The sequence below is a fragment of the Anomaloglossus baeobatrachus genome, chromosome 3 (genome assembly GCF_048569485.1).
Source record: "Anomaloglossus baeobatrachus isolate aAnoBae1 chromosome 3, aAnoBae1.hap1, whole genome shotgun sequence".
NCBI lineage: Eukaryota > Metazoa > Chordata > Amphibia > Anura > Aromobatidae > Anomaloglossus > Anomaloglossus baeobatrachus.
In genome coordinates this window covers 361,916,680-361,934,472 of record NC_134355.1, presented here as the reverse complement: position 1 = coordinate 361,934,472, position 17,793 = coordinate 361,916,680, and the positions used below count along the sequence as shown (strand labels likewise).

General features: G+C 39.2%; 1 protein-coding gene across 1 annotated transcript in view; it reads right to left on the bottom strand.

Annotated features, from left to right (window-relative positions):
• The window catches only part of LOC142295293 (gamma-aminobutyric acid receptor subunit rho-2-like), a 182,286-nt gene extending 167,561 nt beyond the window's left edge, over positions 1-14,725 (bottom strand). The window contains exons 1-2 of the mRNA XM_075338407.1: positions 14,595-14,725; positions 11,207-11,313 (exon numbers count right to left, since the gene is read on the bottom strand). Of these exons, the coding sequence (XP_075194522.1) occupies positions 11,207-11,313; positions 14,595-14,710 (223 nt within the window). The 5' untranslated portion in view covers positions 14,711-14,725. The remainder of the gene's footprint in view (positions 1-11,206; positions 11,314-14,594) is intronic.
• Between the last annotated feature and the right edge of the window lie 3,068 nt (positions 14,726-17,793).

Sequence of the window (17,793 nt, the reverse complement as noted above, 5' to 3'; positions counted from 1 at the left end):
AACTGCTCAACTCTTGCAGCACCGGACCAAGAGCTAACTGGAAAGCAAAGCAGATCCAGCTAGTCCAAGTCTGCATGTAGCCATACACTGCAATCTTCTGACACCTGAAATAGAGGCGTTCACTTTCCGTCTATGTACCTCCATGACAGTAGCGCTGTTCTCTGCATACTGCATATTCTCACAATGCACTCTGTTACTGGCTCGTTACTGCTGATCTGAGCTAGCAACACTTTCACAGTGCATAGTGTGCTGGGACTATCCCACCCCCTGAAATATGCGTCTCTGATGACACTTTGTTTCAAGGAGATGGCAAAGGCTACAGGAGTGACCGCAACCTCTGACCCCTAATGACACTTAGTTGAGTATCCCAGCATGAACTGGGATTTTGAAAAAAGCTTCATCAAAAAGGAAATGAAACAAATAGAAAAGTAGTTACAGTGTACAGTAGTTAGAGAATGGTAGGGAATTTGTAATTACAATCCATTAAAAATTGTTTAGGTTATAGCACTAAATAGATAGGGATTTAAGAGAAAAATTACTTTGTACATCGGACCACCCTGTTAAAAATGTAACATTTTATAGGTGCATCAGTTCTTGTTTCTGCCCCTTGGTTTTCCAAAAAACCTGTTAAAAAAAAATCTTAAAAAAAGTCTTTAATGTGGCATGTAATATGAATAATCAAAACTCCCATTCTAGTAAGCGTTATATATTTTAAAACTGAATTATTTTTTCCAAAATGAATGTCTCCAGTTTATCAGTATGTGGAGCAGTAGCAAAATCCCTAATATGTTTGTCGCATGTTTATCTACATTTGCCCCAACAGCTAACCTTTCGCTCTTTATTCTTTGAATAGCATGTTGATTATAATTCTTCCCAATTACTAGCAGAATCACTTTTCATTACTTTATCCAGTGATTGAGCCATTAGGCCTTTACAACCTACATTCCCGGGCTGGTGTGCTTACACGTGGTCTGCGGTTGTGAGGCCAGTTGGATGTACTGCCAAAACCTATGAAACACCTTTGGAGATGATTTATGGTAGAGAAATTAACATTCAATTTACGGGCAACAGCTCTGATGAACATTCCTGCAGTGATAAACCTGTACATTTTAGAGAAGCCTTTTATTGTGGCCAGCCTAAGACACACCTGTGCAATAATCATGCTGTATAGTCAGCATCTTGATATGCCTCACCACACCTCTCAGGTGGATAGATTATCTCTACAAAGGAGTAGTGATCACTAAGGCTATGTGCCCACGTTGCGTATTTGCATGCAGCTATGCTGCGTATTGCACTGTAGCGTAACTGCATGCGTCCTGCGTCCCCAGCACAATCTATGAAGATTGTGCATAATCCATGCGCACGTTGAGTTTTAGAACGCAGTGATTTGCATGCTGCCAAATCGCTGCGTTCTAAAAAGCAACATGTCACTTCTTTTGTGCGCTTTGGATGCAGGTCCCGCTCTATCTATAGTGGGAGCTGCATCCAGAGCACATGAAATTGGCTTTCCACTGCATTTATTACGCAGTGTTTCTGCAGCGATTTGAAGCGCACATGTGCTGTTCAAACAACTGCAGAAATTTCTGCAGGGACAGAACGCAACATGGGCACATAGCCTAACACTAATTTAGACAAATTTGTGAACAATATCTGAGAGAAAAAGGTTTTGTGTATATAGAAAAATCTTAGATCTTTGAGTTCAGCTCATGAAAAATTGGAGCAAATACAAAAGTGTTGGGTTTACATTTTTCTTCAGTGTATGTGTATCCTTGTATATAGCTGAAAACAGAATAAGTTAAAGGGGATCTGACAAAACAATCATACATTAATAAATAGATCTCTTAGACCTGATGAAGCTAGTGTAGAGCCTGTGAAAATAAAAAAGACTGGACTCATAAAATGGTAATTTTAATAGCATGGGGGAAGAGATTAACAGAGGATAATATAGTATTTGTACTTGAATTTTCAAAGTAAGTACAACAGCTTAATTGGATCTAAGAGAGCTATTTAATAATGTGTGCAGTTTGAATTGTGAAATATGGAGACAGATTCGCATTAAGAGTAAATCTGTCACTGCTCAGACAGCAAGGTGTGTAATATGCATTTAAGTAAATAAAATATGCCATATATGTCCATATCCTTTGAGGTTTGCTGCATCACAATATGAAATATGTTAAGTGTCAAGTGAACATTTGCAATATCTGTAGTAAATGGGTTCATTGTGCAGGGATGCTTAGGTCACATTACTGTGACATTGGTGTGATGGTAGTGTCATCAAACCAAGGTCACAGCCATGTACCTTTGGAGAGATTCACATTGGATGTAGGCTTCGATGCTTTTCGCCCTGCACCTTTCATAAATACCCAGCCACCTACAAACAGCACCAAGCCTGCATCTCTTGGCAAAAAATGCACAAAAATAGTTTTGATGCCATTTCTGTGTGGTTTACTACAAGGAAATGCAAATTTGTTGCTGAAAGGTCTACACCAGATTTGTGCACCAAATTGGCATCTACTGGCAGAAAACCCAGCCTCCTCTAACCTTGTGCTAAAAAACATCATCCATGGGTTCTTCTAAGCAGCTGGCTAGCACTCTGAAAATGAAAATGGTGAAGTCCTACAAAGCAGGAGAAGGTTATAAGAAGATACCAAAGCGCTTTCAAGTAGCCATTTCCTCAGTTCAAAATGTAATTAAGAAATAGAAGTTAACAGGAACAGTGGAGGTCATAATAAGGTCTACAAGACCAAGCAAAATTTCTGTGAGAGCTGCTCATAGGATTGCTAGAGAGTTGACAATCAGAACCCGATCTTTACAACAAAAGACCTTCAGGAAAATTTAGCAGACTGTAGAGTTGTGGTAAATTGTTCTACTGTTCAGAGACAACAGCACAAATATGGCCTTCATGGAAGAGTCATCAGAAGAAAACGTCTCCTGCATCCGCACCATAAAATTCAGCATCATAAGTATGCAAAGGAACATCTAAACAAGCCTGATGCATTTTGGAAACAAGTCTTGATCAATGATCAAAGGTATGTGTGTAGAAAAAAGGGCACAGAATTTCATGAAAAGAACATCTCGCCAGCCATTACGCATCAGTCATGCTTTGGGGTTGTGCTGCAGCCCAGAAAGAGGGAAAAATGGATGTGAAAAGAGGATGGCTTCTACAAATAGATAATGATGCTAAACACACGGCAAAATCCACATTAGATTGAATTAAAAATGCAAGCTGAAGGTTTTACAATGGCCCTCACAGTCTCCTGACCTGAACATCATTGAAAATCTGTGGCCAGACCTCAAAAGAACAGTGCATGCAAGACGTCCCAGAAATCTCACAAAACCGGAATTCTTTTCTAAGGACGAATGGATGAAAATCCCTCAAGCAAGAATTGAAAGACTCTTGGCTGGCTACAAAAAAACATTTACAAACTGTGATACTTGCCAAAGGGGGTGCTGCTAGGTACTAACCACGACTGGTGCCCAAATGCTCAAAATTTTGCATAGGCTCATTTTCCTTTTTTGTTAATTTTAACCCCTTGACCCCAGAGCCTGTTTTCATCTTCATGACTGAGGTATATGTTTCAATTCTGACCAGTGTTACAATGAACACTTTAACGAACTCAGGGATTTTGAGATTTTTTTTGTGACATGTTGTACTTAATGATAATGGTAAAAGACAATATTCTTTGCTTTTATTTGTAAAAATATCATAAGTTTAGCAAAACTTTAGAAAAATTCGCAATTTTCAAACTTTTCATTTTTATGCCCTTAATCCAGAGAATTTGGTCACACAAAATAGATAATAGTTTCATAGTTTTTAAGGTTGAAGGGAGACTCTAAGTCCATCTTGTTCAACCCGTAGACTAACATGTTGATCCAGAGGAAGGCAAAAAAAAACCCAATGTGTCAAACAGCACCAATGGGGAAAAAAATTCCTTCCTGAATAAATAACATTTCCACATGTCTACTTTACATCAGTGCAATTTTTGAAACTTCACTGTTTTTGTTAGGAAGTTAGAAGGGTTCAAAGTTTATCAGCAACTTCTCATTTTTCCAACAAAATTTACAAAAACATTTTTTTTAGGAACCATATCACATTTGAAGTGACTTTCAGAGACCTAAGTGACAGAAAAATCCAAAAAGTGATAACATTCTAGAAACTGCACCCTTCAAACTGCTCAAAACCCCATTCAAGAAGTTTATTAACCCTTTATGTACTTAACAGGAAATAAAGCAACGTGTGAAGTAAAAATAAAACAATTAATTCATCCCACAAAAAAATTTTACTTTAGCCCAAAATTTTGCAATTTGGCAAGGATAACAAGAGAAAAAGCACCATATAATTTGTTGTGCAATCTTTCCCAAGTATACCAATATTCCATATGTGGTGGAAATCTACTGTTTGAGCGCAAGGCAGCGCTCGGAATGGATCGCCATTTCAATTTTAGAGCGCAAACTTGTCTGGAATAGATAGCGATCGTCATATCGCATTTTGAAAGCCCCTGGTGTGACCTCCAATACAATTGACCTAATTTTGGAAACTAGAAACCTCAAGGAATTTGTCTAGATGTTTGGCGAACCGTTTAAACCCCAAAGTCCTTCACAGAAGTTTATAACATTAAGCCAGGAAAATGAAAAAATACATTTTTACCACAAAAATGTTGCCCTAACTCCAAACCTTTCATTTTCACAAGGTTAACTAGAGAAAATGCACCATACAATTTCTAGTGCAATTTCTCTTGAGTTTTCCAATACCTCGCATGTGGTTGGAAACTACTTTTGAGACATAGTACAAAATGAAGAAGGGAAGGAGCACCATATTTGGGTTTAGATTTAGTTGTGAAGCACCTTAGGTGCCTAAACAGTGGAGCTCCCCCACAAATGACCCCATTTTGGAAACTAGACCCCTCAAGGAATTTACCTAAATGTTTGTTGAGCACTTTGAACCCCCGGGTGCTTCACAGAATTTTATAAGATTAAGCCGTGAAAATGAAAAATACATTTTTAACCACAAAAATGTTACTTTAATCCCAAATATTTCATTTTCAATAGGATAAAAGGAAAAAATGGACAATGCAATTTGTTGTGAAATTTCTCCTGAGTATGCCAATACCCCATATGTGGTTGAAAATTACTTTTGAGACAAAGTACAAAGTGAAGAAGGGAAGGAGTGCCATATTTGAATTCACATTTAGTTAGAATGGTTTGGGGGGGCTATGTCACATTGACAGAGACAATAAGGTGCCAGAGCAGCATAACTCATCCACAATTGACCCCATTTTACAAACTGCAATCTCAATGAATTCATCTAAAGGGGCAGTGAGAATATTGACACCTACAAGCATGTCATAAATTTTTATACTATTGGGTGGTGAAGAAAAAATAATTACATTTTTCCCACTCAAATATTGTTTAAACCCGAGATTTTCAATTTTCCCAAGGGAAATAGACAAAAAAAATATTTTTGGAGCACAGATTTTCGTAGACTAGTTTACGGGCTCCATTTGCAGAGCCCCTAAGTGCCAGAACAGCAGAAAGCCCCTCAAGTGACCAAATTTTGGAAATTTTACCCCTCTGGGAGTTCATCTATGGGTGTAGTGATGATCTAGTCTCTGCAAAACACAAATGGAGTCAAATGCAGCAAATGTTGCAGAATTAAAAAAGTAAACTGACCTTAGGTGACCTCATTAAACTCAGTGAGTTTTTTTGTATTTTATTTCAATTAAAGCATTTTTTCTGTGTTTATGTTTATTTCTTTTCACTAACAGATAAGTAATTAGGGGGGTATCATAGACCTTCCCCATTACTAATCTAGGGTTTAGTGCCACATGTGAGCTGTCATTAACCCCTTTTTACCCCGATTTCCACCGTACCAGGGCAATCGAGATGAGCCAGTTACAGTTCCGGGATTGTCGAATCTAATGGATGCAACAATTCTGGGCGGCTGAAGGCTGCTATTTTTAGGCTGTGGGTTGCCAATAACCATGTGCCTTCCCAGCCTGAGAATACCAGCCCCCAGCTGTTGGTTTTATCATGATTGGGTATCAAAATTGGGGTGACTGCAGGATGGTTTTTTAAATTATTTATTTAAATCATTTTAAAAAAAGCCACATAGTGTCCCTCTTATTTTGATACACAGCCAAGATAAGCACATGGCTGCGGGCTGAAGCCTGTAGCTGTATGCTTTATCTGTGCTGGGTTTCATAATATGAGGGAACTCTACGCCAATTTTTTAATTTATTTTTACACCACAATAGGAATACACAAAGAGTCTATGACTGCAAGCAGTTAGACATGCTGTCAGACAGGGTGGGGGCGCAGTCTGACTGCAATCAATCACAGCTGCTGGAACTACCAGTGGGTGCTCGAAGCAGTGAATATGCATCAGGTTAATGAGCAACCCCAGAAGTAGTGTTACAGCCACGAAGAGACTGGTAAGTATAATGCACCTGCTCTAATCCCCCTGGATTTTCAACCACCATTTTAAAGCGCATGATTTGGTTCCCCATAGACTTATATGGGGAACAACATGCAGCCAGATATCTGGGATTAATTTCGAGCTTGAACCGTGTTTTTTAAAAAAAATCCAGTAGGACCCGCCGATCCTGGGTATCTGCGGGTTCACGCATCACTACTTATAAACTGTCCTTAAACTTGCTGTTTCATTTACATAAAGATTCAAAGTATATTTTCATAGAGAAGAAATGGCCATTTTCAAACAGGAAGATATGCTCAAACTTGCCATTTACTACCCTTCAAAGTAATTTAAATAATTTGGTTGCACTAAAGCTCTTAACAGGTTTCCTTAAGAATAACACCACTCATACAATTCATAGCACTGCTCCTGTATTGCAGTGTATTAATGCCTGGCAGTGATTTATTGACAGCTAAATTGTTAAGCCTTTCCTTAGGCAAATTCTAATGGGGAATCACACTCGAGGGATACGGAGATGTTAGTTAAACCCAGAGTGTCATTAACCCTCAGTGCTAATGTCCATAGATAGAGTCGAGAGACAAAAGATTCACTAGCAGACGGTATAAACCATCACAAGAGGTTAAACAGTTTTATAGTGGAGGTTGTTAAAATAGCAGCAATACAAAATATTTCTATTTTTATTTTACATAGTAAATCAATTTGGGGAGGTTGAATGTGTTATTTTACTATTTATTTACATTTTTTTTGTTAGTCTCATGGTTTTATTGACATAATCCACTGCAGTATTTCAGTATTGTAGTATATTTTGTCTTTCAATATAGAAATAACAGGCATTCAATTAGGCCTAATTGAGATACAAATGTCACACGGTGTTTGGCTCTAAACTCGCCAAGTGTCATGGTAGCATCTGAGGCTGTTCACACTGCAGAATCTCACACTCCAAGCTATGCCTTCTCTAGTACTTCTGAGTTGCACAGACAGGCTTGGGTATAAACCAGCTGTGTGCTCATTAGAGATTGGGCTTACAGGAGTTAATTTCTGCTAGCCTGCTGGTTACCTCTTGGATCACATGTGGTGGGAGACCTATCACAGTTACTCCCTGCATTTTTAAGATGGTGGATCCTGTCTTCCCATGCCAACTGTAGCTTTTCTAAACCCATTCACGTGCTGTTATGCTCAAGTTGCTCGTGATTTATTGCATGCTGCTTCGTGTGTTGTGGAAATCCTCTTGTCGTCTGGTTATATCATCCCTGCTCTTTATTTCTTCCTTATCACATATTGTCTTATATCTCTGTGTGTGCTAACTACGTGATAATTTTTGGTTTCCCCGTTTGTCTATATATGTGGGTTCAAACACTCCTGTCCAAGTCCTCCACTGGGGTGGGGGAGTGGGGGTATAAAATCAGGGCTTGCCAGAAGCAGGGCAAAGAAGGCGACGGACACATCTTCACCAATAGCAGTATCTCTGGGATTAGGGACAGTTAGGGCCTCCTAGTCTGAGGGTCAGTCTAGGAGCCCCTGTCCCTGTTATCCCCTCAGACCTTGTTACAGCAAAGTGATGATATTTTGGTCTTCCCAGACTCCACCCATACGTTTTCTAAAAGAGAGCTGCAGCCAGACATCTCTAGCGGTGGCTTATCTCTTAAAGATCAAAAGGAACAGTAATCTAAAACCAGACATGACAGATCTTTATCTCCCTGAGATCATCTGTTGGGGGACAATTGGAGGCTCCCATAAATATTAGACTGCCAGTGGAACCCGTTTATATCTGCAGGTTCTGCCAACGTTAGTTAGAGATTAATTAGAACCTTCTCCTGATGAAGCTATTTGACTACAGCGAAATGCATGAGGTGTTCCCTATTTGACAACTTTGTTGCATTAGGTGATTCATTTACTATGCCCACATTGTCCATCTGCTTGGTGTGAGTGTTCCTGCATTCCTGCATACTGTTCCTGCATTCATCTGGAGCCTTCTTCTTTCTTTTCATAGACCCTAATTCTATATTGAGGTGGCTATACATTCTGTCCCTCTTATCGTTTTATATTTTGGGGCCTGTCTATATATATAACTACCCTGAGGAAGCAGTCTGTATTATATGGCATACTCTGTTTAAAGAAAGCAAAACGTACATAGAGGTCTTTGTACTATGGGAGGAGGTGGATGGTGTGGGTGCACTTTCTGAATTGTATAGCATTTAATGTGGTCGGTTTGGAAATCAAGCAGAATCACCTCATCCACCTGTAGCCCTAATATTTAGTCCAAATGCTTATGCCTTGATATTTGACTATATGCATTCACTGCTTTTCGGTCCTGTCTCATATAAAGAAATCTATTAGGGTATTTTTTCTTTGCCACTTGGATATACTAAATTTGTTGCTTGATATCTAAATAAATCTTTTTGCATGTTATACTCCCTGTCCTCCTGTTTTTGTCTATATATACAGTATATCTTTGTGTATCAGCCCATATTGTAACGCACGCCGCTGGAGATGGTAAAGTGGCAAAATGGACCACAGGGGGCTCCAGGCTTACACTTTATTGGGAGGGGCTTGACTAAGCACCCACCGCGAGGCATACACCAGGTACTACTCCTAGGACAGTGACCGGGACTTTGGCAGCTGATTCCCAGGACAAGGACTGATATAGATGCAAACAGGCAGAGTCTCTACTGTAGACAGGGACCACCAGGATGGCTGAGGTAGGTAGCATGGCCAGGACGGACACATTCAGTCACTAGTATAGACAGGAACCACCGGGACGGCTGAGGCTGATAGCACTGCCAGGGCAGACAGGCACAGTCACTAGTATAGGCAGGGACCACCGGGACAGCTGAGGCACGTATCACGGCCAGGGACAGTCACTGAAATAAACAGAGACCAACAGGACAGCTGAGGCAGGTAGCATGGCTAGAAAGGACAGGTACAAGGTACCAGCAGGGCAAGGACACAGGAAGGTACACTGGCTAGGGAATGGACAGTGGACAAGGGGATCTGACAACTAGCTGGCTAAGACCAAACTACTAACTAACTAATCAAGTGGCTTAGGCACCACCCCAAGTGAGAGAGTGCCTTAAGTACCCAGTGCCTCTCAGCGATAGGCTGAGAGGCATTTCCAGGAAATGACGTACTGGCTCTTTAAGAGAAGGGCAGCAGTGTACGCGAATGCCCTAGGAGCACTCCCAGAGAACCTGTGCAGCGCGACTCTGGGAGAGGAAAGCAAAGGAGAACCACGTGGAGGACGCGGGGAAACCAGGCCCTGTGGTGTGGGCTGGTCGTGGTGGTGAGTGAGTCAGTGTCCCTGCAGGGGAAAAAGAGAGCAGTGCACGGATGCTGGTGTTACACAAATGTCCAAATTTGGTTTGGTTATACACCTATTTCTCCATCATAAACCCCAAGGATCAACCATACATAGTGATTGAACAAAGTGAGTAGGTCAAAATATTCACACAACAATATTTTACTTAAATTCAAAAAATATTTCTTATAAAGTTAGATACAGCAAAAGGTGCTTAAAAGATGGTAATAATATACCAAGGGACAAAATGGACTGAGAATAGGTTTACAATAACAAGCAATAAACCTACCATTAAAAAATGCTGCAGTGGATTCAAAAATCTGATAATTCTTGCTAAAGGTATGCATAAATCATAGAGTATAAATTGCTGCAAATATGCACTATCATAGAGCATATAACAAATATTTCAAAGAACAATCGCCATATATGTATATTTAAAAAATGACAGATGAAACATGCAGCTGAATCCATAGAAGAATTCCAATAACAATGGTATTAAAAGGCACAATTCTCATGACTGTATAAGTGCATGTGTAGGTAAGTACAATGAATATATCAGTGGAAGCAGGTATAACACCTGTCTAATGTGTTTTAGCTTGGCACAGCTGGGAGACTGAATACCTGCATTTGCTTCAGAGCCATCACAAATAGCAAGAAGGAGTCCATGTCGTTCTAAAAGATAAAGTGGTTCATCGCAATGACTGGCCAATGGGTCTTATCACCAAGATTATGTCTAGCGACTATGGAAAGACTCAAAAGATGGAAATCAAGATAACAAAACATGGCTCTACTTGAGTTTTCCTTCGGCCTGTCACTGAACCTGTACTGCTTCTGCATAAGGAGGACCAACAACTGCTGGACACAGCTTACGGTGGGGAGCATACCTCCACATACCTCCAGCTGTGTTGGACATGGAACTTTCTCCATTTAGATTTTTGGGTTGGTGGAAGGGTTGGCACATTGCGGCTTCCCCAATCCGAAGATGGGTTTCCTATTGTCTGAGTTTCATATGAGTACCCACAGAAACGGTGTCTCAAGTGCCCTACACTTGCAGCTTAGTTATGGAGTCAAAAAAGTTCATGTGGCACTTACACATACCAGTGCTTACTGGTGATTATTGCACCCTGTCTGTGTTACTGCATTATGATGGAGGGCCACTAGCACCTCTATATGTAGTCCCAAGAAAAGGAAGATAAACATCAGTTTGCAGCACTAAAACATGGCTTGTAATTAATAATTATTATTATTCCTTTCCAACTAATGGGTATTAATGGAGAACAGGCAGAGTGCTCCATCAGACCGAACTTTGCATTTACCTTCATACCGGTGCCCATTGCTTTTTTAATAATTATATGACACATAAAAAACGAAAATGTTTAACAACAATTCATATATTGCTCATATACAGTATACTAGATGTTTTCAAAATGATTTTCTAATTATCTTTTTAATATTATTAAAAATCTATCAAAACCTACCTCCAAACGCTGGCCTCATAGTAAAATCATGCTCATCCACTCTGATCAGCTGATCATTTTTATGTTTTCGCAGTTTGGTGAGATCTTGATTCTTTTTATACACATGGCTAAAAAAATTAAAAAAAAATGCTAAATTCATTAGTTTGCAAACATATGCTTACTTGTATGATGCAAGCCTTTTCTACATTATGGCTAGATTAATTGGCCATTGTTGGGCATTTGAGTATGGTGGTCTCTCAAGTTATAATAACCTTATCCAGAACGTCCAGTCAATCAGCATGGTCATTTCACTAGTAAAACACCTACATGCACTGATTAGCTACCTAGTGGCGTCTCTCAACAATACAGCATACTGCTCTTTATCTGAGCCAAGAGAAGATGCTCCTATGTGCATCGAGTGAGGGCACCTCAATTTTACTTTTCTGATGCACTGTGTCTACCTTACAGGACTCTAAATAAGTTGCTGTTCTTATCATAGTGTGATTTAGAGCTTCTGGCAGCTCCTTTTATATATAAGGACTACTGTAGTTTACTTGCTTTCTTTTATTTGTAATGGTTTTTTGCACATATTTTCTTCTTATTTTTGAATGACATTTTTGAGGTTTTGGAACCAATTACTAGTTTTTTCACACAAATATGGTCTCAAGGTACAATATTGTCAAATTACAATGGTCGCCCCTGAAAGAATTAATATTGTAACTTCAGGGTCCTTTGTAATGTCCATTTCAAAATAGAGGGAAGACGTACTTCCTAAATTTACAGTGTAAGTATTATTATACAGAAAACACAAAAGCCTGGACAAAAAAATAAAGCCTTTTAAAAATGCACACATTGCACCACAACATGTTTTTATACTAAAATCTGGCACTGGGATACAACCCGTATGACCGATAAGATAAACAATAGAGAAATGTCATGAATATTTGAAATAAGTGTTAATAGACATTACCTCTGGAATGATCTCAATACAAAATAAGATGATAATGCATTATCAAAAGAATATAAAAGTAGTAAGCAGTAACACTGTGTAATAAAGTGCCATGTGCAGTCACCAATGGTAAGTAGGCTTATAGGAAAAGCATCATGAGGGAATAAGGATCTCCTGTGTATCACCACAGGAGGAGGCTTCATCAGGGCTATTCTCTCTATGCTGCTTTATTATTATCTCTACCTGTATATATTGCAACTTTTTATTGTATACTAGTAGAGTTGAGCAAGTACCTAACTATTCGTACTCGCTATACTCATAACAAGTACTGTCTAATTCCGCACAATTCGCTACTCGCACAAATAGTACAGCATTCGGGTTACTCGATACTTTGCGAGTTTTTCCATATTGATTTGCATTGCTCACACTATTCGGAATCAATACGCGAGTATCAGACAGTACTCGTTATGAGTGTAGCGAGTACGAATAGTTAGGTACTCGCTCAACTCTACATACTAGCTGTCTATTTATGCCTACTTAAGATTTTAATTATATTTACGTGGCTCTGTTGGTCATCAGCTTGGTCATTTGGTTATATCCCAGTGACAGATATGCGCATATTTATTTGGTTTTATTTTTCTTATCTAGTTTTTTTATGATTGTTATCTATTAAAGATTTGTATTTTATAAAATGTAAGACATGCAACCAATCTTTTGAACGTGTATATTCTCTTATTGGGATTGCATATGTTTACGGGCTCATTCACACATCCATGCCAATCTGTCCAATCTTGGACTACTAAAGAACGGACAGACCATGGCTTTCCTGACCTGAGCGTGACAGCGTCATGTATTTCTATGAGGCCATCATGCATGGGTCAGAAGATTGCTGGTCAGTCCATGCTTTGGGGTCCAAGATCAGACTGAATCAATGGACTTTCTAAGTGAGATCTTGTATGTATTCTGGTTAACTCTCTATTGCTATGGAGGATAACGCCAAGTCATTAGAATTTCTCGATCCTTGTATCATCCATGTCATATATAAACATTCCGCTTAAACATTTAGTTTAGTTTTTTCACTAACAATTTCCTATAAAAATGGCAATAATTTTTACGTAGAACTTCAACTCATCTCTTGCTTGTGCAATATATAAAGCCTATATTTTAGAGTCTGTATGTGCTTACACCATGTTAGTTAATCTGCAGAGAATTATAAACTTGGCTTGCTACAAGGCATTAGGGAAGCTTTAAATTATTCCTAGATGTTGCTATTAATGAACTTTGAAACTCTAACAAATCCCTGTGTCAGACGTCAGGCTAAGTATAACATAATGGTCGGAGATGCGCACAACTGCATCCTTAGGGGAGAAAATGCAAATGTTTCTTTTCGAGGCTAATATATTGCATAATCCATTTGTGCTTCTGTAGATCAGGGACACTTTTTATATCATGACATAACCACAGGGCACATGGAGACCGAGACCCCTAACAGATTGTAGGAATGGTTTAAAAGATTTAGTTTCTAATGTAACCCAGCCAGATAATATTTGACGATTATACCATCCTACCATCAATAAATGTAAAATATATACAATGTGATAATAGAGTTATTGAAATCTTATTTATAGCTCCAATGAATGTCTTAGTATTTGCCAGATACATACAAGATAAATTAAATTATGAACTTCATGCAATAATCCAGATTTGTGGTATTAAGGAGTCATTATACCGATATCTGCCTGAGAATCTATCAAGCTGTCTGCTACGATACTTAGACTTCTCAAAATATCCATAGATGTCCCATAGAATTATTAAAAGTATAAATCACAACTGGTTTCCATAGCCTTCTAACGATCCCAAGATCCATCCATTAATATTTTGTATTCTAAAACCAGCGCATACCCAGTTCTCCTTCACTCACATGCTTAGAAGGTCACACACCCAATTCCATTTATTCTAGGCAATATGGATGACTTATAACAGGGCATCATTCTTATCATTATAGTTCATAAATTAATAAGATGATATAAAGTTCTTAAATGCACAGCTTTGCCAATTGTCCAGCTTTCTGATCCTAGAGGATGACGTGGTACTGAATTAATAATGTGTAAACCCTAAAACAGTAAAGTCGTTATCTGAAATCCTAATCAAGTAGCTCAAAATATATCACATTCGGATCAGAATATTAAAGTTCCTATTTTCGTGTTGATAAATATAAATATTAGAAGAATAGTAATGGGTGGGATTTACCATACACCAGGCACACAGATACTCTAAAATGTTCTCTTCAAGTAAGAAACACATAAATCAATCTGAATTCTGTACCCATACTTTACATGATACAATAGGCTTCCCTGCTGTCCTATGTAAAAAAAACTGTAAGCAAAGATTATGGCTGTGAAGGCACAGATGTGGAACAAGCTCACAGATGACATTATTTCCAATTCTCCGGATGCTTACCCTATTTGTTTTTGCACTTCCATCTGATTTGTCCATCTTCTCCTCCTATGCTTTCTGCTTTCTGTGAGGAGGATGAGGCAGAAGATAAGCAGAAGGAGTTTAAATGAATGAGGCATCTTCAGAATAGTGAATAGAAAATGATCTGCACTGTAGCTTCTCCCAGCAGTGGCAGTGCCTACTGGTGCACACATTGAGTCAGCTGTTTGTCCCAGTAAACATACTGGCAGGACAGATCAGTGTGCACGCTGCGCTTCAGATTCCCATAAAGTACTACTGAGAACACTGACTTTCCTTACATGAACGATAGGCACTGGCCATTTCTGAGGGCTAGAAGTTGGCGGTGCTTTACTTCATATCCCCTGGGGTCCTAGAACAGAGATTTCACTAAACCCGTTACATAATAGGCATGTGGTTCACAATGCAATTATGGGCACACTGGATGATTCATCAGAGCACTAATCTGGGTTAGATTTTCATAAACCAAAGACTCTTTCCAAACATTTTAAAATGCGGTTTAAGATTTATATTCGGTCGTTTTAGCTAATAATGCGGACTTACGGATCGTATCATCTAAAGCTGTATAAAGACGTATCTAGAGAAAGACAGTATAGCCGATATAGAGACAATAATTCACCAGTCATATAATTTTCTCATTTTTAGAATGGCAGCATATTCCAAAAAGTACTAAAACTAGAAATCAGTTTTCTTTTGTTTTTAAGGATTTACCGTAAATGGTGGTCTGCTGCTAAACTACAGTAATTATTTACTTAACCGCTTCACAAAGGTCTTTTTGGTCTATAAGAATAACTGCCATAAACGTCTATTCAGCATTGAAGGTTAATTAACTTTAAAAATCACTTTAAGTTGTTTGGCTTCAGTTATGTAAAAATCTTGGAGCTATGCAGTGCACGATGGTACACAGCACTAGTGGGCGTAGACAGCACAATGGTACCAAGCAATAGTGAGAGCAGAGAGCACAATGGTACCCAGCACTAGTGGGAGTAGACAACATGATGGTACCCATCACTAGTAGTAGTAGACAGCACGATGGTACCCAGGACTAGTGGGAATAGACATCATGATGGGACCCAGCACTAGGGGGAGTAGACTTCACGAGACATCACGATGGTACCCAGCACTAGTAGGAGTAGACAGCACGATGGTACCCAGCACTAGTGGTAGTAGCCAGCATGATGGTACCCAGCAATAGTAGAAGTATACAGCACAATGGTACCCATCACTAGTGGAAGTATACAGCACAATGGTACCCAGCACTAGTGGGAGTAGACAGCAAAATGGTATCCAGCACTAGTGGAGGTAGACAGCAAGATGGTACCCAGCCCTAGTGGCAGTAGACAGCAAGATGGTACCCAGCACTCGAGGGAGTAGATAGCACGATGATATCCAGCATTAAAAGGGAGTAGACAGCGCAATGATACCCCGCACTAGAGGGAGTAGACAGTGATTACATTCCAGAGGTTTTCAATGGAGTTCAGGTCTGGAGATTAGGCTAGCAATGGCAGTGACCTACAACAGGAATGGCAAATGGCAGCTGGGGTGAAGTGCATGGCAAAAACAATTTGTAAATGGCTCCTAGTGGCAGGGCTCAGGTCATGTAAAGCTAGAAAAATGCCTTTCATCAATGAAAAATCATGGCTATTCCACAAAATATTGATTTCTGAACTCTTCCTGAGTTAAAACATTGAACTAAAATTGGGAGAGAAAAGGCGCAATAGGGTATTACCCGATTTACTGGGTAAGAGTATAAGGAAATGGTGCACTCACCTGGTCGGGTTGTGCCAGTCACAACCCCTTTAGTGGCATAAGCGAGTGCTGAGGTGGTCCAGCAGCAGCCCTGTTGTGCAAGCAAGACATCAAATTCGGGACTGGAGAAAAACAGGTTTAACACCGCGCTTGAAGACCACGGACATCAAAAGAATTCTTTTCCCTGAGGAAGGAGGCAGTTGTGGTCTCCGAAACGCGTAGGAATGAAATGAAATAAAAGAATTGTGTGTTCAACACTGATGTCCGTGGTCTTCAAGCGCGGTGTTAAACCTGTTTTTCTCCAGTCCCGAATTTGATGTCTTGAGTTAAAACATTAGTATTGTTGTTTCTAAATTATTATGAACATGCTTTCTTTGCATTATTTGAGATCTGAAAACAATGCTTTTTTTTGTTATTTTGACCATTTCTCATTTTCAGAAAATAAATACAAAACGTATTGCTTGGAAATTCAGAGACATGTTGTCAGTAGTTGTATATATATGCAAATGATGAAAAAATGGAAACAGATTTCAAAACATCTGAAGTTTATTCAGTATCAACCTTGAGTGCCATACTTGATATTGAATGAAAAAAAATGCATTAAAACATGACACGGCTTTGATGAGTTTTTTGCCAGAAGATACAGATTTTGTGCATGAATATGGTGTATAAATTTTACAACCAAATCTACATCTCTTGGTGAAAAAACACGGTTTTCTACCAGGAGATGCAGGTCTGTGAACTCATTTCACCTGAGATGAGGTCACTGAGTTTAATGATGTCACCTGAGGTCAGTTTACCAAATTGATCAAAATGAATTGGTCAATACAACAACAATATTTACAAAGGGGAATAAGTCTAATTTTTGCCCCCCCACAGCTCATGGTAATCTCATCGATTTGTTCCAAGATACGGTTCTCAGAGAAGTGGAGGCCCTGGTATATCCTAGTGATGATTTGAATTTAAATAAAAATGAAATGGCGGCAGTACAAACTATGCGTTCCTGGAATGATACCATTTTCCGCGAAGCGGATAAAGGAGGTAACATAGTACTCCTATCCCGCAAAATGTACTTGCAGGAATGTTTGAGACAACTGCAGGATCGCTCCACATATACTCCATTATCCCAGAATCCCATTAATGAGTATAAAAAACAACTCACTCGCTTACTGAACAGATATGTGGCTCTTGGTTTTCTCTCACATACACAGGCTGAAAAACTGATTCCACCTTTTCCGACAAAACCCCACTGGTACTGTATACCCAAAATTCACAAAAATATCAATAATCCCCCAGGCCGTCCGATAGTGGCTGGGATTGGCTCACTGACTGAGCCACTCTCCCACTATCTTGATTGGCTGTTAATACCTTTATTACAGTTCATTCCCTCTTATGTCAAGGATAGTGGAGATTTCATATCACTATTAACAGGAAT